The sequence below is a fragment of the Mustela lutreola genome, chromosome 12, assembly GCF_030435805.1.
Source record: "Mustela lutreola isolate mMusLut2 chromosome 12, mMusLut2.pri, whole genome shotgun sequence".
Classification (NCBI taxonomy): Eukaryota; Metazoa; Chordata; class Mammalia; order Carnivora; family Mustelidae; genus Mustela; species Mustela lutreola.
This window is the reverse complement of record NC_081301.1, coordinates 9492350-9515397: the sequence shown is the minus strand read 5'-3', so window position 1 is coordinate 9515397 and position 23048 is coordinate 9492350. Positions and strand designations below refer to the sequence as shown.

Genomic DNA, 23048 nt, shown 5'->3' with positions numbered 1-23048 from the left:
AAGCATCTGTCTTTGGCTCCGGTCATGATCTCAGAGTCCTGGGACTGAGTCCCGCATCGGGCTCCCTGCTCGGCAGGAAGCCTGTTTCTCCCTGTCCCACTCCCCCTGCTTGTGCTCCCTCTCTCACTGTGTCTCTGTCAAATAAATAAATAAAATCTTAACAAAACAAAACAAAGCAACAGTACCCGAGTTCAAAAACCTGTATTTACCTTGGTTAATAGAACCTAATATACGATTACTAGTTTTCCATTCAGATAACCCACCAAACTGGGATCCTGCCTCAACAACTACAAGGGCAGCTAACATTTACTGAGTGTTTACCAGATGCCAGACGCCATGCTCTGCACTTTAAATATGCTATCTCATTTAATTTCCCCAATGCCCTTTTGTTGCCTATTATTATCCCCTTTCTTACAGGTGAGGAAAACTGAGGCTTAGAATATCATCCCGTTAGCACAGCTGTACAAGTAGCACAGACTGGAGCTAGGAGCCGAACCCATGCCTGTCTAATTCCAAAAATGTGCCCTTAATCACCACAAAATGCTTTGGTTAAAAATATCCCTTTGATGGGCTGTGAGTGTCCAAATCCATGGGCCAAAACAGTATCTAAGGAGAACACAATCATGTCTGGCTTTGCCAGAACAAAGAATCGGGGATAAAACCTAATTCTCTTCACTCTGTCTGTAAGACTCAAAGCTGGCTGCATAAGTGAGTCGGAGAGAAAAACTCTCCCTTTGCTTTCTACATCCATCACATCTTTTTTTTCCAAAGGCCTTTTAAGTCCCTAAAGCCTCATAAGCTCCAAACTTCTCTTCTATTAAACACTTCCCTTTGGCTACTAGTCATTTTTTGCTGGTCTCTAAAAAACAATCAATAGGTGATATAGTATAACACACACATGCGCGCACGCCCTCTGCGGTAATCTCGCCAAAGCCGTCAGGATCACACGGTAGGATATGCCCTTCACTGAACGCTCCATGCTACAACCAGGGTAGGGATCCTTGCTGTCAGGGCCTAATTGATTAAACTCTCGGAGTCAGAGCCTTTCCACAGGGAGATTTCAGACCCTCAATAAATCAGGGTAATCTTGTTTTATGAGGTGATCAGAAAGAAACAGTTTCCGGTTTGTAGAATTTCTGAAAAGAGCAGAACATGGAACCAGGGCCTCTAGGCTCTGCTTTCTAGACCCTATGCATCCCTCAGTCCTCACTTCAAGCTCCTTCTCAAGGCCTTCAGATGAGCAGTCCCTTGGACCGGGACCTTCCTTCTCTTACTATCTCCTTTTTCTTCTTCCTCAAGAAAGCCTTCTCCTCCTCCCACAGCTCCAGACACCTGCTAGCTACTCTTTTATACCCTCTGTGGCACCTGTCACAACTGTGGGCTCCATGATGTGGGGCTCCACTCTACTGTGTCAGCACAGTGACTGGCCTATAGGAGGACACCACCACTGCTTAGGGGATGAATAAACAAATGTGTGCCAAGAATGAAACCAACTACCTTTTAGAGGATAAAGCGTGACCAGCCAAGGGTCTGAACCACTGGTCCATTACAGGTTTGCTCACGAGTTAGGCTAATGAAAGAATTCCTATCACTTTCTCTTCCTCCAATGTATCTTTGTTACTGTTGAAAACACAGTAAAAGGAGCAGGGGCAGTTTTGACAATTTACATGACAAAATACTTTAGAACTGTAATATCTGATCAACACTGAGGTCTCTCTTTCTCTCTCTGACTCCAGAGTCAGAGACTGAGGGCACATAAGCTAGAAGGACCCCATCTCCCATCAGGGAGTCACTGCAGAAATGTCACCTGAGGCATTACCAAGCCATCAGTCAGGGCCAGCAGAGTAGATTCTGGGGCCAGGAGCCTACCAGAGGGATGCAAATCCCTGTGCCCTCACTTAAAGCCCATACAGGGTTTGTGGCTCGTCAAACATGTTTCCTTACTGCTCTAATGTACCAGTGTATCGCTTAATGAAAGTTCTTAATTGTAATTCAATTAATTACATACACAGAGTCCCCAATTACATTTTCCAATAAGACATTGGCTGTGGTACAGGTCTAAATGCACTTAACCAATTTCAATATATTAAGACCAATTTCCCTTGAATACTAATTACTACCGAATGATAAAATGAAAAGGGGGGGGGACTTTCAAGAAAGGGGGAGAGCGAAAAATGCAATTCATGTTGAATTTTTCAGCCCACAGAGACTGCAATTCAGACATTCATTAGTGAAGAAGCAGGTGTGGACAGGGCACGAGTTTGTCTCCGGTACAGGTCAGCACTGGTTTGGGCCCAAGGTACCACCTACCCCTTGGTGCTGGCCATTGCCAAAAGGGGCCTGTGGGAAGTCTAAGAGCTAGTGGGAAAACAGGAAGAAAAGGCCATCACATAAACATGCACAGACTAGCTGTGGTGTCTCAGGTACACGGACAGACAAATACTGGGCCTGGCCAATACTTGCCTGTGCATACACACCACTGTGCTCTTGGTACACACATTCTCTTCTAATCTTCCTAACAGCCCTACAGGATAGGGATTACCATCACATTTTACAGATGGGAAAATGAAGTTCACAGAGAAGGACTTGTCCAAGGTCACACAGTGCCAGCAAATACCACACCTTGTGCACCACAACACATTACCAACCAGTTTGCATTAACCAGAAAGCAAGAGGTGCAAACACACAGGTATTCCTACATTGGGGACAATGTTTCTGTTTCATTTAAATTCTGTTAGCATGCCGCAAAGCAGGGAGCTGTCACCCGTATCTACGTGGAAAAACCTTCACCCGTTCAAAAATTCCCTATAGTGAACACTTTCCCCCCGACCAAAGTCAGAAACGTAACTGGCTTTCGGCAGTAATTCAACCTAAAATCCAAACCATGAACACCACAGGTCATTTCTATTTGTAAATAGAGTTTATTTGCATAATCACATTTTTTTCTGCACTTGAAGACTGCTGTTGTGCTATATAATAAAAGAGGCTTAAAGCCTTGGTAGAATTGGAGATAGAATTGATAGAAATTGGAGAGATTAGTGCTGAAGAAAGCCTCCAGAAGCCAAACAGAACCACCCGGGAGTCTCCAGGGCTGGCACAGAGCACACACAGGAGGAGGGATCAGCCCACTATGAAAAAGCCCCGGGAAGAGGAACTAGAAACACATCGGGATGAGCAAACAGTCATTCACTGCCTATGGTTGCTACCTGCCTTCCTCTTTATTTAGTGTTATTGGGGGAGGGGGAGGTAATGGGTTGGGAGCGTAGCCCAAGTACCTCCAAGAAGAAACACATGGGTATTGACGCTCACCCAACTCCCAACTTGTCTTTAAAAGCTTTCATGTACTTGTCCCCTGGAGCCCTAGTGAGAAGCCTGCTGATGCCAGGGACTTGGGAGGCTCACTCCATCTAGGGTAATGAACCATACCTGGCCACAGGCAGCAGGATGGTCCCTGCCCTGGGGAGGGGTGGTGGTGGTCACAACCCAGTGTGGGGGTGGTCAATCCGTCCAGTGGAATCACTGTTCAGACTGAGGTAAGGAGAAACTCTTCCTGGATACAGGAAGCTACCTCCTCTTCCGGTCTTTAAGGGGAAACCAAAAGAGCTGGAAGAGGCCCCCCACAGACTGAGACCCAGAGATACTCTCCCCTGCCACAGGCCACTTATCTAGGTGACTGTCCACCTTGAGTTCAGTAAGGCACTGAAATAAGGAAGATTTCCTTGAAAAGGAAAGGAGATTAAAGGAGATTGACATGATGTCTAGAGAACTGAAGACTCTTTGTATGGCAATTTCTACTAGGAAATAAAATAATCAGATTCAACTGTTGCACTACACTTACTGCACAGAAGACCCAGTTTTCCAGCCCCACCCCTGATTATTAGGCATACAATCACTTCAAATCACCCCTCAAAGCCTCGTTTCTTCTAAAATATAAGGATGATGAGCACAACGGCCTAAAAGTTCATTACAATGATAGTTCTTATATCTCATTTCATCTTCAAAAAACCCTTGTGAAATAGATTCAACCACCTCCATTTACAGAGCAAACTGAGGTTCAGAGAAGTGACATGGTTCGTCTGATGCCAAAGGCGGCAGAGGCATAGTGTTTTTAAAGCACTATGCTGAACTACAACAAGGGCAGACTCTTGAGTGATCAAACAGTAAAGACACATGGTCTGACATTTTGTTGGTACTCCATAAAGCCAGTTTAATTTCAGGTTTAATTTTCCCGAAGATGGAAAATTCCCGTTTCTCTCTTAAAGTTGTACAAAGAATAAGTTGGTTCACTCTGCGTTTTTCTTCTAAGGACCTGGCCAGTCTACCTATGTGTGATCAGGGGTAAGAGAAAAGGTCACTGATAACATTTGGCACAAAGGAAAGTGAGGCTCAGTTTGATGCCAGAATTTATATAGATGCTTAGACAAGAATGGAAGTCTTCTACCATTACATCCTCTCCATAATGTACTCATGCCTTCTTCTGGTCTGATTCCAGCTTCTGGCAGACAGTTGGCTGAAGGATGAGGTAGATTATCAGACAAGAATCCAAACTGGAAAGCTCAAGGACTTTGGCTTGTCGTTTTCTTATTTAGGCCAAGATCCAAGCACAAATGTTAGCTCTCAGTCCCTACCAGAAACTCTTGTCATGTCAGCTTCATTAGCAAGCTTCTCTCTCATAGTGTATAAGACAATTGTCATCACAATTCTTAGGATTGAAAATTTAGGTTATTTCATCAACAGTCTCACGGTGGGCTTTGGAATCAGACAGCTGACTTAGAATTCTGGTTCTATCACTGGCTAGCTAACTTTGCACAAGTCTCAACTGATCTCCACAGTTAGAATAGTATCTTATTAGGGTAGTTGAGAATATTATAAGAAAGCGTTTGCAAAATGTCTAGCATGATGCCTTACAAAAGAAGGCCTGAATAAGTAATTTAGGAAACATCTTTTGATGTGGTTGATGTAAAAAATTATGACTATCCCTTTTTGGAAGAAAAACAGGAAGGCTTATATCCATCCTTGTGGCAGTGTGCTCAATCAAATGGTTTTACTTATAAGGTACATATCTCTTCTGGGGCACCAAAGCACATTTGCTGGAAAGTACCTTGCTTCTAAGTTCTCTGGTCTTGTGACATAGACTTGCAGATCTGTCTCCTGTTCCTCCCTCCATTCTGTATCAGTTCCCCCCATCACACACCTCCTTGAGGGCCCCAACAGGTCTATAATTCCAGACCTCCACATCTGTGGCCCATCTGCTCTGTCGGCCACAGAATACTGTTCATTATTTATTAATTATAGTTGACGTTTATTGAGTGCTTATTATGTGCCAGGCACCATTCTAAGAGCTTTATGATTATTAAAACTCACTGAATCCTGTCAATCTTGTGAAGGCAGATAAACTACCCAAGAGAGGTTAAGTAAATTGTCCAAGGTCACACAGCCAGTAAGTGACAGACCCAGAATGTGAACCGAGGCAATCTGGCTCAATAGCATATTCTCTTACACACTGCACAATAGATGCTCCTAATTTAGTTCACCTCCAAAATGGCTTTATGGACAGCAAGCTTGGCCTGATCAAAAATACCAACAGAAGCAAAAAATATTCTATTTCTGAAATATTTTTATCTTCAATCCAACTTCTTAATATATAGCTGTGGGAGAACAATACTTGTTTCACTGGGATTTCTACTTAATATTAAACAAAAGATTAAAAAGCCTCCTCTATAAAAGGAAGCTCGTGCTTAGAAGTGAAGTGAGAACAAGAGCCAAGATTTCAAAGCTTTATCTACCAACCCTTACAGTGCCTTTTTCCTAGGACGAGAGATAGACCTCATCTTTAAAAACAAACAACAAAACAAACAAAGATGAAAATTAAAAAAAACAAACAAACAAAAACCTAACGTGAAATCATAGTATGTTATGAAATACCTTGGCACGGTTAAAAAAGAAAGAGGTGAATTTATATGTGGAGTGGCATGTGGACTGATGTGGAAAAATCTCTACAATTTATTGTTAAAATGATAAAAGAAAGGGCGCCTGGTGGCTCTGTCAGTAAGTTAAGCATCTGCCTTCAGCTCAGATTACGATCCCAGGGTCCTGGGATCAAGTCCTGCATCAGGCTCCCTATTCAGCAGGGAGCCTGCTTCTCCCTCTGCCCTTTCCCCCTGCTTATGCTTTCTCTCTCTGGCTAAATAAATATAAATAAATAAAAAGAAAAGAAAAATGAACACTCTAATGGTAAGTTTGCTACCATTTGCTTCTAAGTAGGGGGAAGTATAAATGTGTGTGAACACTGTGTATGCGCGAGCATATACATGCCTGTGGGGGATACAGTCACATCCTTATACAGAGTATGCTTGTGTATACACAGATGATCCCTGGAAAGATATGGAAAAAACTGGGAACAACTGTTGTCTCTGGAAGGAGAATTAAGGGAGAGAAGAGAGACGAAGTTTTCACTATAGGCTCTTTGTTATCTGAAACATGAGTAAGTATCATGTGTCCAAAAAAACTTAGTAAGATGTTAACAAATAGCGCTTCATCTTAATCATTTGACAAAGAATCAACATTCTGAAATAGAATCTACCACAGAACTCCTGTCTGTGAATTAGAATCCCCAGTTTGCTTTAGAGGAGAGTCTTTAAAGAATGTAAGAACATGACAGGAAGGGAGGGATTACCCATTTAAATCAGGTTAAAAAATATTAGATAAACAAGTTGCAAAGGGTAGTGTTGTTATAATTCTCCCTTGGGTGTGCCGTGGTGTAGTACTATACATGGTTTGAGATTTCAAGTATCATAAGGATTGTTAAATTAAGAGCTTCTCTTACATATTTATTTTTTTTAAGATTTTATTTATTTATTTGACACAGAGAGAGAGAGAGGCAGGCAGAGGAAGAGGGAGAAGCAGTCTCCCACTGAACAGAGAGCCTGATGCAGGGCTTGATCCCTGAGATCATGACCTGAGCCTAAGGCAGATGCTTAACTGACTGAGCTACCCAGGTGCTCCAAGAGCTACTCTTATTATGTAGTTTTTATCTAAAGTTAAGTAAAGTAAATTTAACTTTACAGTTTAGTTAAGTAAACTTAACTTTACTATTTACTTTTTCTTCTTAGAAAAAGCCATGCATGCTCATTATAGAAACTCCGGAAAGTTTAAGTATAAAGGGGAAGGAAAATTAATTACCCAGAATATTACCAACCAGAGGCAACCACTATTAATATTTTGGCATTTCCTTTTATTCTTTTTGTTTGTTTTGTTTTTACAAAGTTGATATTAGTCTGTATGTGTTATTTTGCTTCCCTGGTATTTTTCCTCCTTAATATTACATCAAAACTTACTTTTCCTGTTGTGAAAACTCTCGGTAAACACAACTTATAATGGCTGGATAACATTCTACATCTCCTGAGATGATTATCCTTTTAATCTGTTATTGTGGCAAATTATCTTAATTTTTTTTTTTTTTTTTTTTTTTAAAGTAGGCTCCATGCCCAGTGCGTGGCTCGAACTTCCAACTGTGAGATCAAGACCTGACTTGAGGGGCGCCTGGGTGGCTCAGTGGGTTGAGCCGCTGCCTTCGGCTCAGGTCATGATCTCGGGGTCCTGGGATCGAGTCCCGCATCGGGCTCTCTGCTCAGCAGAGAGCCTGCTTCCCTCTCTCTCTCTCTGCCTGCCTCTCCGACTACTTGTGATTTCTCTCTGTCAAATAAATAAATAAAATCTTTAAAAAAAAAAAAAAAAAAAAAAAAAAGACCTGACTTGAGATCAAGAGTTGGATGCTTAACCGACTAAGCCACCCAGGCAACCCTTGACTGGGTTTTTCTAAAGTCACAACAACCTTGTGCTCTTTAAATAAACCCAACATGGGGGAGTCCCTGGGGGGCTCAGTGGGTTAAGCCTCTGCCTTCGGCTCAGGTCATGATCTCAGGGTCCTGGGATCGAACCCCGCATCTGGCTCTCTGCTCAACAGGGAGCCTACTTCCCCCTCTCTCTCTGCCTACTTGTGTTCACTCACTCTCTGTCAAATAAATAAATAAAATCTTTTAAAAAAACCCAAAAAACTCCAACTTGGGAATGCTGTATTATTCCCTTAATATAATACTGGATTCACTCTAATATTTTGTTTAGGATATTTGTATCTACTTAAATTTTCTTTGTTGCATAGTATTTATTAGGGTTTGATAAAAAGACTAAGATAGTCTCTTAAAATGAAATGGAGAGTGTCACTTTTTTTCCTAGTCTTTGGAATAGCTGATGTAAGACGGGAGTTACTTCTTCCTTAAGTGTTTGATACAACTAGGCAGTGAAATCATCTGGGCCAGATTTTCCTTTGTGGGAAGGTTTTTTTTTTTTTAAAGATTTTATTTATTTGTTTGACAGAGAGAAATCACAAGTAGATGGAGAGGCAGGCAGAGAGAGAGAGGGAAGCAGGCTCCCCGCTGAGCAGAGAGCCCGATGCGGGGCTCGATCCCCAGACCCTGACATCATGACCTGAGCCGAAGGAAGCGGCCCAACCCACTGAGCCACCCAGGCGCCCCTGTGGGAAGGTTTTTAATTGTGAATTCAATTTTCAAAATAGTTGTGAGTATACTCAAGTTTTCCATTTCTTCTTGTGTCAATTTTGGTAAGTTGAGTTTTTTTTTCTTTTTAAGGACTTTGTCCTTTTCATCTACATTTTCACAATTTTTGGTGTGGAGGCTTTCAAAAATAATTCCTATTACCTGTTTATTAACTGCAGATCCTTGATAATAAAAGTATACCTCCTTTTTATTTTATTACCATTTGTTTCTGTTATTTCTTGTCTTTGATCTATTTCATCAGAGGTTTAGTGATTCATTAATGTTTTCCAAGAACTAATTTTTGGTTTTGATGTCCCTAAATCTTCTATTTCCTTAATTTATGCTCTTTATTGCTTCCTTCCTTTTATTCTCTTTACATTTCTTTATTTTGTTTCTTTTCTAATTTCTCAAACTAAATGCTTATAAGCTTATCACTTTTTGGCCTTTTTCTTTTGTAATATATGAATTTGAATGCTATAAAATTTCCTTGGAATACAGCAGCCCTTAAATTTGGATGATCTCAGGGTAAAATTGTTCCTTGGTATTGATCTCAGTTCTTTCGGTTCAATCTTCTCCCACATATAGACCATATTTTTTACCTTGTGCTTTCTGATGACTTTAGGGTGATGATTTGTTTTTTAATCAGCTTTTTAAGTTACCGTCAGTGGGAGAATTTGTCCAAATTACTTGGTCTGCCTTTACCAAATGGTGATGTGATGTGCTCTACACAATTTTCCAATATAGGGATATACCTTAAGTTATCTAACTACTTTTCTAGTGTTAGATAATATAAATATCTAACAACTATCAATATACACATATATTTATTGCATTATAGATTTTTTTCTCCTTAAGACAGATTTCCATAAGCAGAAATACTGGGGAAAACATTTTTAGGTCTCTAGATAATTTTGCAGTTACATTAACTTGCACTAGTCACTGGTATTTGAATATGCCTATTTCTTCCAGCAGTAAGGACTTTTTTTCAACTACCCAGCTTATTTGACAGGTGAAAAGTATTCCACTGTTGCTCTAGAATGTTTTTATCTTACATTGTTGATAGTGATAAACATTTTTTGTTTACTACTTATTTGAATTTTTTATGCCATTTGGGAATCCAATTGATTTTTATTTCTCTGTATGTTTATATAAGATACTCATAACTGGCTGTAGACTACGGGGATACCAACCTTCTGCCTTCAGGATTTTGCTGCTAAATGCAAAGATCAGGGACACCTGGGTGGCTCAGTTGGTTAAGTGACTGTCTTCGGCTCAGGTCATGATTGGGAATCCCGGGAATGAGTCCCGCATTGGGCTCCCTGCTCAGCAGGGAGTCAGTTTCTTCCTCTGACCCTGCCCCCTCTCACGCTTTCTCTCTCAAATAAATAAAATCTTTGAAAAAAATAAATGCAAGGACCATGTTTCACCATCCCGGCGAAATTTCTGCATGCCTCTCCAGCAGAGGCTGTCAAGGCCTTGGTCAGTGAGTAGCAAGCTGGTCTTGCTTAGAGAGTCAGTGGCATGACTAAAAACTGCCATTCATTCACTCATTCAATCTATATTGACAAGCTCCTACAGTACTGGCCTATAGTGGATGATGAGTGAATATTTGCTGAAATAATGAGGGACAACCTGCATGGGTCATGGACACCCTCATAGACCTGACAACCTAGTTGGGGGACAGACATCAAATGATCATTGAGAAAAAGATATAATCACAAGCTGAAATATATATAATGAAGAAAAAGTAGTCCACTCTATGACCGAACAGAATAGGATACCCAAGTGAGGAATGGATCAGGTTTAGGTGAGGCGGGGGGGGGGGGGGTGGGGGGAATCACAGGTGGTTTATCTGAAGATGTGACATTTGAATTGAGACAAAGGATGAGATATGGGTAACAGGAGTGGGGGGAAGTGTGCTCCCCGCAGAATAAATAGCCTGTATAAATGTCCCAAAGCAGGAATGACAGTGGTGAGTTGGCTGCCCTAATCTGTTTTCACATCCTTGTTCCTTGAGTCAGTGGGAGTATAGAGGAGGGAGTGGCAAAGATTCACAACTAGGAAAGTAAAGAAGAAATGAACTGAAGTTTTAAAAAGACTTACAGCATAGCTCTAAGAACCACTACACGGCCTCCTGCTAAGGCATATGCAAACAGAATTTTCTAAAACTAGAAGTCTGAACAGTGATACTGACAGGGCCAGTTGTTTTATATACAAAATAGTCTTGGCCTCAGAAAAGGCCTCATATTTATCTCTAAGCTGTTCCCGGGGCTGCTCCTACCTTAAGAAGATACAGCTTAACAGAAAAATATCAATCACACAGTACTAAACAGGATGCAGACTTTTTACCAAAATGTATAAAATCTATCATTTCACTTGGGACACACTTTTGGCACAAAGGCTTAGATCTGCCTTGGAAAACAAAGTCATTTCAAATCTGCCTGGGGAAGCCAGACCAGTGAGTGTTTCCAAACACAGGACTCCTAAGCTTGTTTGCAACAGACAAAGCAGGCACGGAGCGAGGAGGCCAACGTACTGTTCTCTCGGACCAAGCAGAACTCCCATGCGCTCTGGCTCTCCAAAGTGCTCTCCAGGTCCACGGCGACATTGGGCTCGCTCTGCTTCTCCAGGCGGTACTGAGGGCCTGGAAGATCAAAGGGGCAGGAGGAGGGGAGGAAGTCTGAAACAATGAATTTGACATTGAAAAAACACCACATACTGGCGAAAAGCTGATAAAGTACTAGGAAAACACTGATGTCTGTCTGAGAGGGTCTAGCTATCCAAGTTGGAAGCGTTTGGGGTTTTTTTTCCACAATGTTTTACACACTTGTCTGTTTTTGCTCAGCGACCCCAAACAAGGCGAGAGGTAGATGGCTTTTGAACTGGCTTGACTTGGAATCGCAACATGGCTACATGGGTTCTCAGATATCAGCAAGTAACCTACCGTCTCCGAGCCTCTGTTTCCTAATATGTAATGAGGGGGATACTTATACCTTAAGGATTACTGTGAAGATTACAGATGATACAGGAAAAATACTTAGTATGCACCTGCCTCCTAGGAGGCACTCCCACAGAAGTAGTTATGAATAACCATTATATCATAATGAATAACCAATTATAAGCAGGAATAAAGTTTGTTCAGACCTCTAATACGATTACAGCCCAAAATCTTTTTAAAAATTTAAAAAGCAGGTGAGGTAAAAACAAACAAACAAAAAACCCCCCAAAATCTCTGATTTCTGGGTGGTAGTAATAGACAGTGGCTGCTGATTCATGTTTTTGTTGAAACATTCATGAAAACACAAAGACACCGGTTCAATAATACTGAAAACCAGGAATACTAGCTAGCCTGTGTCACACGGGGGGTTCTGGCAGATCTTAATAAAACACTGGGGCATTTATACATTTATTCATGTATTTCTTTGTCAAGCCAAATGACAATCTTGTTCTTCTCAGATAACACCTAACGGGCCCAATGATCAGATTCACAAGACTGCTCTTGTTGTTAATGGTTATTGAAAAGATTAGAGGTGTAAGAGACTGTCTTACTATTTGGACTATGAAAGGCGTGTTTGGTCAGACAGGGGAGGTGTACAAGATCTGAGGAAAGTATCAGAGGCCTTCCAGGCTCCCAGGCGGAACACTTGTTTTTAGATATGTTCTTCAGCTGTTGTCAACTTGTTATTCATATGCAGTACTACTCCTTCACTAGTCGGAGGCATTTCACTCACCTCCTCCATGTCATTCTCCTCCCCTATGTTCTACATCCATCGAGAGCACTGTCATGTCATGTCAGTTTCATGGGACAGTCTATCTTTTCTCTAATTGGTATGTCATTAGCAAGTCTCAGTTCTCACACACACGAGTCTTTTGTACACTACTTACAGCTCTTAAACTTTTGCTAGTCAACAGTGCTCAAAACACTATCTGTTTATAAAAATACACACTCAGGTACCTACACAATTCTTATAAACTCTAATACACTATATACAGGTCAAGAGGGTACTGTATTTCAACATTATACAGTTAAATTTTCATTTCAAAAATATTTAGCAAATAAAGGTATGTAAACACTGATAATTCCCATTTTCAGATACCTGTCACCATCATCGACTTTTGTTCATTACCAGGCATGTTTGCTGCTGATTCCTGATATCCCCCACATTCACTGAGGGAAAGTCATCACAGAAAAATCATGCCCAGCTGAACTTTCAGAAAACTTAACTGGTTAGAAGAGTTCTATGCACTCTCTCTTTTCTTTCCTTTCCTCTCCCAACACCCACCTTTCATAGCTGTGCGTTTCTTCAAGCCCATTAGGGGAAGGGAGTCACTGCTGACCCTAGAGCGCCTCTTTGTGAGACACAGGTCTGCTAAACAATTTTGCACTGCTCCATCCTCAGTACCTCTCAGCAGCACAGTGTGCCAGACACTAACAGCCACCTCTGTGAATTTACAGTACAGAGTTTAGCTGTAATAATTCACTTTTTTATGACAGCCAAAATTTGGGTATACCCTAAATGTAACAATAGGAGACTGGTTAAACAAAATATTATGAAAATTCATAAAGATATTAAAAGTGATGCTGCAAAAATGCTTAATTTTATAAAACATGTTTATAATATGCTACTTTATGAAAACAGCAAATTACAACACAGTATGTGCAGGAAGGCTACAATTGTGAAAAAAACATGTGTAAAGTCACAGGGGAAACAAGACCGCAAGGTTATTTCCAGCATGTGAATAGCGCTTACACTGGATGGTGGGATAATGAGTGTTTTTATTTTTCCTTAGTGTTTTTCTGTACTTTTCACATTTCCTATAATAAATAAAGGCTAGTTTTATAATTTAAAATATATCATATATACTTGCAAGTCCTCTGATTTCTTACTATGCCATTTTTCTGAGGATACCATAATTATCACACACTGTGGCTTCTCTAATGGGTCTTTCATGTGATAATTTAATCAAAACCAGACATTTATCAGTTTACATAGATCGCTATGTTCAACTTAAGTAACCCTGCAATCTAGGCTTACTTAGTCTGACTCTGAGCACAGTTTACAGGGGGCTGGGCTTCTCAAGCTGTCTGCCTACCTGAGAGCTGGACTGTAAATAAGCCACCACCTTCTTGATCGCTGGTAGCCAGGGCCTGGCTGCACAGCGATGTGTAGCAGGCTGGTCTGCTTTGCACTCTTTCCTTCCAGGCTCTGCAGCTGCCTGGGAGACGTGATGAGGGAAACCAGGGAGGGTAGGGAGTAGTAGGAAGGGTTTCTTGTCCTTAAACATGATGAGCCCCTTGTACCACTATCAAAGCCATAACTGCCATCATTCAACATTTACTCTCTTATTTCTTGGGTCTTGCAGATATTTCGATTGAAATAGTTTGTTTTGTGAAAGTAGCTTTAGCATTTTCTCCTTGAAGCCTAATATGATGATGACTCTCACTTACTGAATGGCCATTCACTATATGCCAAGCATTCTGCTTGTTACCTTGGTGTATGCTCCCAACAACTCTAAGAGGCAGATACTATTATTCCCATTTCACAGATTGGGACCCTAAAGGTTGGCAGGTTGAAGTAACTTGGCCAAGATCACAAACGTAGGAAGTAGGGCAGGGGGAATAAAACTCAAGGGTCTTAGGCTCTAAAGCCTCTGTGTTTTAAGTCTTTTTTCCTCTAGCAAATGTAAATTACTGGCCAATTATAAAGAGGCCATTGTTTATACCTTAAGTATAGATTTTTGTAGATTTGTAGTTTCATTTGGGTTCCGAATCACTTAACTTGTGGTTTCTATAAATTTAAAATGAAAATGATCTGACATAATTTATTCTAATGAAATCCATACCTACTGATTTATCCTGTCCAATGGCTATAACTTGGGTCCTTATGAAGACAGGGTCACCTTATTTTCCCTCTCCATCCAGAAAGACTCTCTCCCTCCATCTTTCCTTAAGAATATTCCTATGTGTGCCCAGTTTTGTCATTAAATTGAAATTTCGAGTGTCATTTTCTGTCCTGGGTACTCCCCCTTCTCCTCCATAAAAGCTGAAGACCAACTTGGAAACCCATTTCTGAGCTTAGCAAAGGACTGATGAGTCTTGACTTTGGAGAAGGCAGGGTGGTTAAGCTGTAGATGAGACTTGAGATCGAAACCCAAATGGAAAACTGCCTCTTACAATATCAATTTCACTCCTAATTCTTGCCCAGGGAATAAAACATCTCACACAGAAGGACTGTTGCACGAATTTTCCTCTGAAAAAGCCAGATGGATAAGTTCAGGCCACATCATGTAATGAGAGGCAGTGTATGTATGAGAAACAATATAACCTGGTAGTTAAGGGCATGGACTTGGGGCCAGATTGCCTCACTCTACTCCTGGCTGATCAACTTAGCTGTATGACTATGGGGCAACTCAGTATCTCTCAGTTTCTTCATCTCTAAAATGGGAATAATAATATCTCATAGGCCTATCTGAGGATTCAATGAGTTAAGCTATAAAGCAGTTAGAACAGTATCTGATACATTAATAGTGTTATATAAGTGTCAGCTATCCACCACAGCCACCTCTCAGGACCATAACAATACTAAGAGATCATAACATAGCCAGGCCTGCTACTGTGTGCCAGGTACTGTGCTAGGCCTTTTATACAGATGATCTGATTTGTCACCCTAGCATGTAAAGAATATAAATTCCAATTCATGCAAAAAGAAACTGGAACTAACAAAGGCTGAATAATGGGCAGAAAGAAGGTCCTATAGGAAGTAGAGGAATGAGGATTCAGGGCCAGGTTGCCCCAGCCTGTGCTCTGTAATACCTACAGACCATACTGCCTCCCTCATACAAGTTCTTAATAAATGTCTGGTGATGATAATCAAGACTATGACAGCCCAGACCCACTAGATCTATCAACCTAGAGTCTCTATCAAATGCTTAATTTTCAGGCAGCTAACATGGGAGAAAAGAAAAAAGAGCAGCCAAAACCACTTTAGAAAGCAAGCTGTGAGGTCAGTTTCTATTAATATATTTTTGCCAAGGAAACGATTATATAAAATAAAAAAGTCTCCTTCACACTGAACAGGACATAGTTCTTAAGGCAACATCCACCTTTAGAAAGAGGTTTTAAAATGTCACAGCTGTGCATGAAGCCACATGCCCTCTACTTCACAGTGGATGTGGACACAAAAGGAAGATTCTGGGAAGCAGTTACTGCGCGGCAACAGGAAAACCTGCCTGGGCATTCCAATGATGTATTTATTGCAGTAATACCATGTCACCGGATGGTCTAGGAACAAAATACTGCTCTGGGCACTTAGGGAGGGATCCAAGTTATAATACCCAGGCAGGATTTTTATAGGATTTTGTAAACCTGAGGCAAACATCTCAGCACATAAGTTTCAAAGAAAATATGAAGTATCCTTCGGATGGTGGATACATAGATGGTCAGTCCAGCTTCCTCTATCCCTTCAATCCTTGACAGAAACATAAAGGGCTTTAGCACACAATTCCTTAACAGCTGAGAGCCAGCTGAGAGTTGAACTCCAGTGGGAAGCAAACACAGAAGCCCAAAGAGAGAGACCACTGCCTCAATCACTGTGCATCTTCCTTCTAAAGACACAGACAGAAATGTCCTTCAGACCTTACTCTCAGGAAAAAGCTGCATTTTCTCGGAGCAACTGGTTTGCTCTTTTGTATCTTTAGACAGCTTCACGTAACTCCTGTACTAACAGAGAGCTTCCCTTTCTCCTTTGCGTGTGAGGAAGCTCAGCACTAAACCGTGATCCAACCATGCTCACTGGGTCCGCACTTCTGTGACAATTAATCCTCTGGATCTTTATTTTCCTTGTCCTTTTTAAAAAAAAATTTTTTTTATTTATTTATTTGACAGAGAGAGAGAGAGAGAGATCACAAGTAGGCAGAGAGGCAGGCAGGGTGGGGGGGGGCGGGTAGGAAGCAGGGTCCCCGCTGAGCAGAGAGCCTGACGCAGGGCTCGATCCCAGGACCCTGAGACCATGACCTGAGCTGAAGGCAGAGGTTTAACCCACTGAGCCACCCTGGTGCCCCCTCCTTTTCCTTTCATGTCGTTTTTCAACTTGTGTATTTTTATCCTATTATCAGGAATGTATATATTCCAAGTGCTCTCTGGATTGAAGTGAGATATAAATGAATTAACTTATCACTATTATTGCTGAGCACGGGAACAAGTTGGAGGACCACCTGCCTGAAGAAAAATGATGAAGTCAAAGGTTGAATACTTCCATGGACGTGCCTTCATGTTCGTCATTGTCCATTCACCAGCGTAAAGTGCTGCTTTAATCTATTAAAATCTACTACTATTAAAATCTATTTAAATCTACTAATTTAAAGGGCTTCTTGTAGCCAGAAAAAGATAGAGTATGAGCCAGTAAGAGGAAAAGCCGGATTCCGAGCAGAAAACTCCAGGTGTTTGCACCCTCTCAGGGAGTAAGAAGGCCAGATATGCATTCTGGAGAAGTTACTTAGCTTCTGTGTACCTTCTCATCTGTAAAACGAGGATAACAGAACCTCTCTCAGAGGCTGCTGTGAAGATGAAATGAGACAATCCTTGATTCCTTCAGCACAGTGCTCAGTGATGGCGCCCACGACTGCTGCTAGGACCGGTTGGAACAGAGCCGTTTGACATGAGGTGCGGGTGGACCTCTAAGCCAAGAGTCCTAACAGGCTAACAGCCCCATTAAGGGAAGATTTGGGTGGCAGAGAATGCTGGCATCAAACAGATGTCATATCCTTTATCATGTGTGTCCAAGGTAGGGCTGCAGGGTGGGAGAGGGTACGTATCTATTTAAAGATGTTATTTATTTATTTGTCAGAGAGAGAGAGAGAGAGAGAGCACGCACAAGAAGGCAGAGTGGCAGGCAGAGGGACTCCAAGCAAGGAGTCCGATGGGGGACTTGATCCCAGGACCCCAGGATCGTGACCTGAACCGAAGGTAGCAGCTCAACTGAGCCGCCCAGGCGTCCCTCGGGAGACTATCTATTTAAACAAGCTTGCTTTCAATCTATATGACTAGAGACTTGTTCAGCAGCCAGGATTCCTACGGTTCCCTAAGCTCAGGGTCAAAGAATATAATCTAAAAATGATGAGTAAAGGTCACGGAGCCAATGGTGGCAGCGTAGATATCAAAGGACAGGCAATGTTACAATGCCATCCACACACCCATACAACAAACCTATCAACAATGACCCAGCCACAGAGATGAATAATCAGTAATTCCAGCCCTCAAGGAGACTGGGAGAGAGGTGGCAGGACACACAGGAGCAGGTATTATCCAAAGGGCCCAAGTCAGCGCTTGTCCTCAGGCAGGGATGGATGAGGTGCTGTGTTAGCACGGAAGAGGCAAGCGAGGTGGAAACATCTGAGCACAGTCTTGAAGGAGGACTCAGGGCCAGTGCAGGAGGAGAAGAACTGCATTTCTACATGTCCAAAACCAAGGAGGTACTAAGAGCCCACATGGACCAGGAGACATTCAGCGTGGAAAAGGCCTCAGTTCTGCTGGGGCGCGGGGGGGGGGGAAGTGGGTTGGTATACTTGGCCCAGACTATCGGTCAAGGTCTGTTGGTCACAGATGCTAACGGAGCAGGGAGGTGACATAATCAGCTTTACACTGTGTTAAGATTCTTCTAGGGACACTGTGGACAATGGGTTGGAGGAGACTGGTGGCAGGGAGGCCCATTCGAGGCAAACTGTGCCAAGCCGCGCTTGCTCTATGGCAGGGGCTGGCGGAATCCTGAGTTCCTCACTAAAGCCAAAGCTGCCACTGACAAGCTGATGCTGTCAATACAGAGCTCAGACCCAACATCAGCTATTCTGAAATGTCTGCGTTTAGTGTCAGTGCCATCGCTTATAACTCTTCCTCTAGGGGAGACTATAATCATTTTCTGCTTGATCTTAATGTAAGCACTGAATTATATTCAAGTGATAGCCACTGTAGCTTATACTCCCTCTGAGGCTCAGATTGGATAATTTGGAATTTAAATAATAAAAAAGGAACAAGCTGACATGACAATAAGGTCACACTTTAGCCTCTTCTGAGCCAATACACAATTTGCTCACAGTGAAACAGCCGAATATAATCAAATTAAATACAATTCCTATTACAAAAGAAGAAAGACCAAGGCTGTTCCAATAAACCAATTCTCCTGCCTAGTTAAACTGCAAAACCTTCAGGAAAGGTTTTGAAAGCATGACCCATCAGTTCTAATTTTTAAAACTTATCCTTTCAGTCAAGACTAGAAAAAGGCCCATTCCAACTTTTATCTTTACTACAAAGTGCTGTTATCTTGGCCTGATGTCAGGAGCTCTATCTCTCTTTCTGCTGACAAGCAGAGACGAGAAAGATAAGATTGGAAACGAATCTCACTTCTCTGAGTAAATAAATAATCAATACTCATCTAAATGTAAATGAGAAGGGAGCCCCCTCTGATAACAGCACTCTTATCAGAGAGCCAATTTTCTTCAGACATTTGGCCTCAACCAAATCACCATCATTCAGCCCCAGCCTAATGGCAAAAAATCGTAACTAAATTGAACCGATCACCAGAGATCAACTAAGTTCGGCCCTGGCCACTTCAGGTTCAAATGTTTGGGAATGCAATTTTGCCCCCATTAACTTTCAATAGCAATGAAGAACAGACTGGTCAAGGGGCCAGTCTGTGCAATAAACAAAGCCCAGAACGGAGGTCGCCCGGAGGATGAGGAGGAGTGGGCCTAAGTGTTTAAACAAGGCCAGAACTATGGCCAACCCCAAAACCATGCAGGGAAGGCTCCTGCCTTCCTGGTGGGTAGCCTCTAGTCACAGGCTTAGCTGAAATTGAGAAGACATTTAATTTGCCTGATGATGATGGTTAAAGTTTACTAAAACAGATGTAAATAAAGAAAAAAAAGAGAGAGATATTAAAAAGCTACAGTAGCTAAAAATAACCTAACGTTCAAATGATCAATTTCCTCCAAGTAATTTGTATCAGACTTACATCTGACCCAGCAGTGCCGCACTGACCTGATTTTACTGAAATAAGACGCCGTCTACAAGACAAATCACTTTAAAACCACTGTACTGGGGTTTCCATTTCTTTGCTGCAAGACTCAATTCACTGCTGATGAGAGTATTGGGGAAATTATGACCATTATTGATAGGACAGCAAAACCACTTTTACACAGTAGTCTTCAAGTTGACAGAAAGCTTGTGCTGGACCATTAATGAAGGTGTCAGCCAGAATCAGAAATTAAAGACAAAGGCCGGGAAAGACCTAATTTTCAGAGCATGTTAAGGACACCAGACAAACAGAAAAAAGCAGACATCCGTTCTCTTAAGAGTAATACGGCCAAAGCAAGGATCTGCTGAAGGGCAGGCTGCTCTCCCTACAATTAGGGAAAGGAAATATCTCCTTTTTGGTCTGGCCCTGGGGCTCACTCTCTGCTCTAAAATCTTTATTAGCCAAAGGAGGCCATGACTGTGTAAGACAGAACAATTTTTGAGTAGTTTTGATGAGTTTTATCATCTCTGCTCCCACAGAGTACTAAGCCCAGAAGGTGGACAATGGTTTTGGAGTCAGAAAGAACTTGATTAAAATACTGGCTTTTTTTTTTTTTTACAAGCTATGTCACATTGGGTACATTAGCTGATCTAAACATTTGTGGATGGGCGCCTGGGTGGCTCAGTGGGTTGGGCCGCTGCCTTCGGCTCGGGTCATGATCTCGGGGTCCTGGGATCGAGTCCCGCATCGGGCTCTCTGATCAGCAGGGAGTCTGCTTCCCGCCCCCCTGCCTGCCTCTCTGCCTGCCTGTGATCTCTCTCTGTCAAATAAATAAATAAAATCTTTAAAAAAAAAAAAATAAACATTTGTGGAGTAACTGCAAAGACTATGTGTAACATGATGCGTAGGACATAATAAACACTCAATAAATGTTGACTGTTACACTGTTATTCAAATTTAACAAAATCATCAATTTGCCCATTTTTAAAACAACAGTGAGCAACATTGAGGACTTTCCTGGCCCTTAACAAAAGCACTTTACGTGCATTAGCACTCTGAATCATTAAACTCTATGAGGGAGGCCCCATTATATTCCTCATTTTATAGAGGGGGGGGAAAATGTGGAGTGGTTATGTCATGTGTCCAAAGTGTCACCAGGACAAGATCCAGGTGTGTGTTTCCAGAGCCTACGCTCTTAACTGCACTAACATGCCATATTCCAGAAAGAGCATGCTATAATCTTCTTGATTTAGGGATTGAGAAAAAGAATTATAAGGTTGAGATGATTTATTGGCTCAGAAAGGAGTAAAGGTGTTAGGTGGGAAATGAGGTGGGAAGAAATAAAGTAGTTGGTCTTAAGGGGCTCAAAACTGAGGCCTCCCCCAGCCCTCACAGCAGACACCTATCCGACGGGCACTTAAAGTAAACACCAGCTGCTTGCCCTAAGTTTTTTTGGGGTGGAAAGGGACCTTTTCCAAGTTAAATGATTTACAGAGTTACTGCCTCAATCCACAGTTCCGAAAGTATGATTTCTTTAGGGTTTAACTATACCCATTTCTAGTCTTGTTACAACTTTTTTATTGCGATAGAAAACATTTACTGGAAATATGTTACTGCTATTACCGGGTCATAAAATAAAAAGAAAAATAGTTTATGTATTGCCATCATTTCCAATCATCAATCAGAAAGTGCCAAGAGGAGGAAAGGAAAGGGCGTATAGCCGAGATTTCCTCCTTTGTGTAGGAGAAAATGCAGGAGCATCATAATTCTTTAGAACAAATTTCTTCTTGAAGACCCAGTCTCACAGATGGGCTCCCGGGAGGAGTAGGGAAGCACACCTTTTGGCATCTCCCTTCCTCTCTGCAGCCCTGCCCAAATGCCAGAATCAAGGGCCCTTTCTCTGCAACTTCCTCGTGGCCTTGCTTCTCTCAGTGTATTGAGCATGCTGGATTAGAAGCATTTCTATTTGTCATTGTTTCCCCCTACTCCCGCAAATCTTTGAGGATGAGGATGGAGGGGCTTTTTAATACAACCAACTCTGTATTCCCAGAGCTCTAGCACAGCAACAGGCTCTTTGTAGGTGCTCAATAATCTTTGTTCAATAGAATGACTTCAACAAGGTGGCATTTAAAATTGAACAACCTTGACTCTTGACCCAACAAAAGAATCTATCCTGAGAAGCATTAGTCCAAGTACACAATGATATATGTTCAAAGATGTTCACTGTAGCAGTTTTAAAATCAAAAATTGCACAGTCTGAATATTCTCCAGCAGGAAATGATTAAATAAAGGACGGTATATCTATACACTGGGATGGTATGTAGCTGTTAACAAAATAAGCTAAATTAATAAGACACGGGAAGAGTTCCATGACACATTATTAAATTTAAAAAGATATAGAATGTATAGAGTATGCTCCATATATATATATATATGTGATTATATATATATATATATAATATATACATATATTTTAGATTTTATTTATTTGACAGAGAGAGACACAGCGAGAAAGGGAACACAGGCAGGGTGAGTGGGAGAGGGAGAAGCAGACTTCCCGCCAAGCAGGGAGCCCGATACGGGGCTCGATCCCAGGACCCTGGGATCATGACCTGAGCCGAAAGAAGATGCTTAACAACTGAGCCACCCAGGCGCTAGAGTATGCTCCATATTAATAAAGTAAAACTCCAACTATATATATATATATGCATGTGTGTGTGTGTGTTTTCAACACACACACACACACACACACACACAATCTGGAAGGCTATCAGCCAAACTGCTCTCACGGTTACTCTGTTAACTAGAATTACCTCTGTGCATTGGATGGGATAGTAGCAAAGACAAAGGCTTTTGCTTTCTTACTTCACAGATCTCTATCTTACATAGGTATTACTTCTGTCATTAAAAATCCAATTCCAAAAAAAAAAAAAACAATCTGAGAGGTGATTCCAGCTAGGTCAGACTATGGACTGTGTCCTCTGGACTCCCCTCTCACTATCTCTGGCTTCTCACAGGTAATGCGGGCTCAGTGGTTGCTGGGAAGACACCTAAGCAGCTGGTGGCCCAGGAACAAAAATGGCATAGAGTCTCTTCAAGGGTTCCCATGTCCAGAGTTAAGGCATAGGGTGGACCACAGAAGCTTCCAGAGCTGCCCAAAGGAGCTGGGCAGTACATGTAAAGAGGACTGGAACATCTGAGGCCAGGCTGCTGGCACCCACAGGCCCGCAGAGAGGCCATGACTGCAGATCATGAGTCAGACTATCCACCCGACAACTTCCTCTATCACCTTAGTCTAGAAAACTATGCCTGCTCTGTCCTCCACCTGGGTTCTAGATGGGCTGTGGAAAACAAAGGATGTCTCCATACTGTCTCTGTCTGCCCTATTCATTCTCCCTCTAAGACAGTCCTGATACCTCCGCTCAGGCTTTCAGACAAGAGGCAGTGTGCTCCGAGTCCCTCCCTGTAGCTTGGGAGGGTGGGA

At 41.9% G+C, this 23048-nt stretch overlaps 1 protein-coding gene across 18 annotated transcripts in view; it reads right to left on the bottom strand.

Annotated features, from left to right (window-relative positions):
* The window catches only part of MAPKAP1 (MAPK associated protein 1), a 244724-nt gene that overhangs the window by 51763 nt on the left and 169913 nt on the right, over nt 1–23048 (bottom strand). For 16 of the 18 annotated variants that reach the window (XM_059142981.1, XM_059142974.1, XM_059142978.1 and 13 more), the window contains one exon: nt 11092–11199. The exons of the other annotated variants lie outside the window; for them this stretch is intronic. In XM_059142981.1, coding sequence (XP_058998964.1) covers nt 11092–11199 — 108 coding nt within the window. The remainder of the gene's footprint in view (nt 1–11091; nt 11200–23048) is intronic. 18 annotated transcript variants of the gene reach the window in all.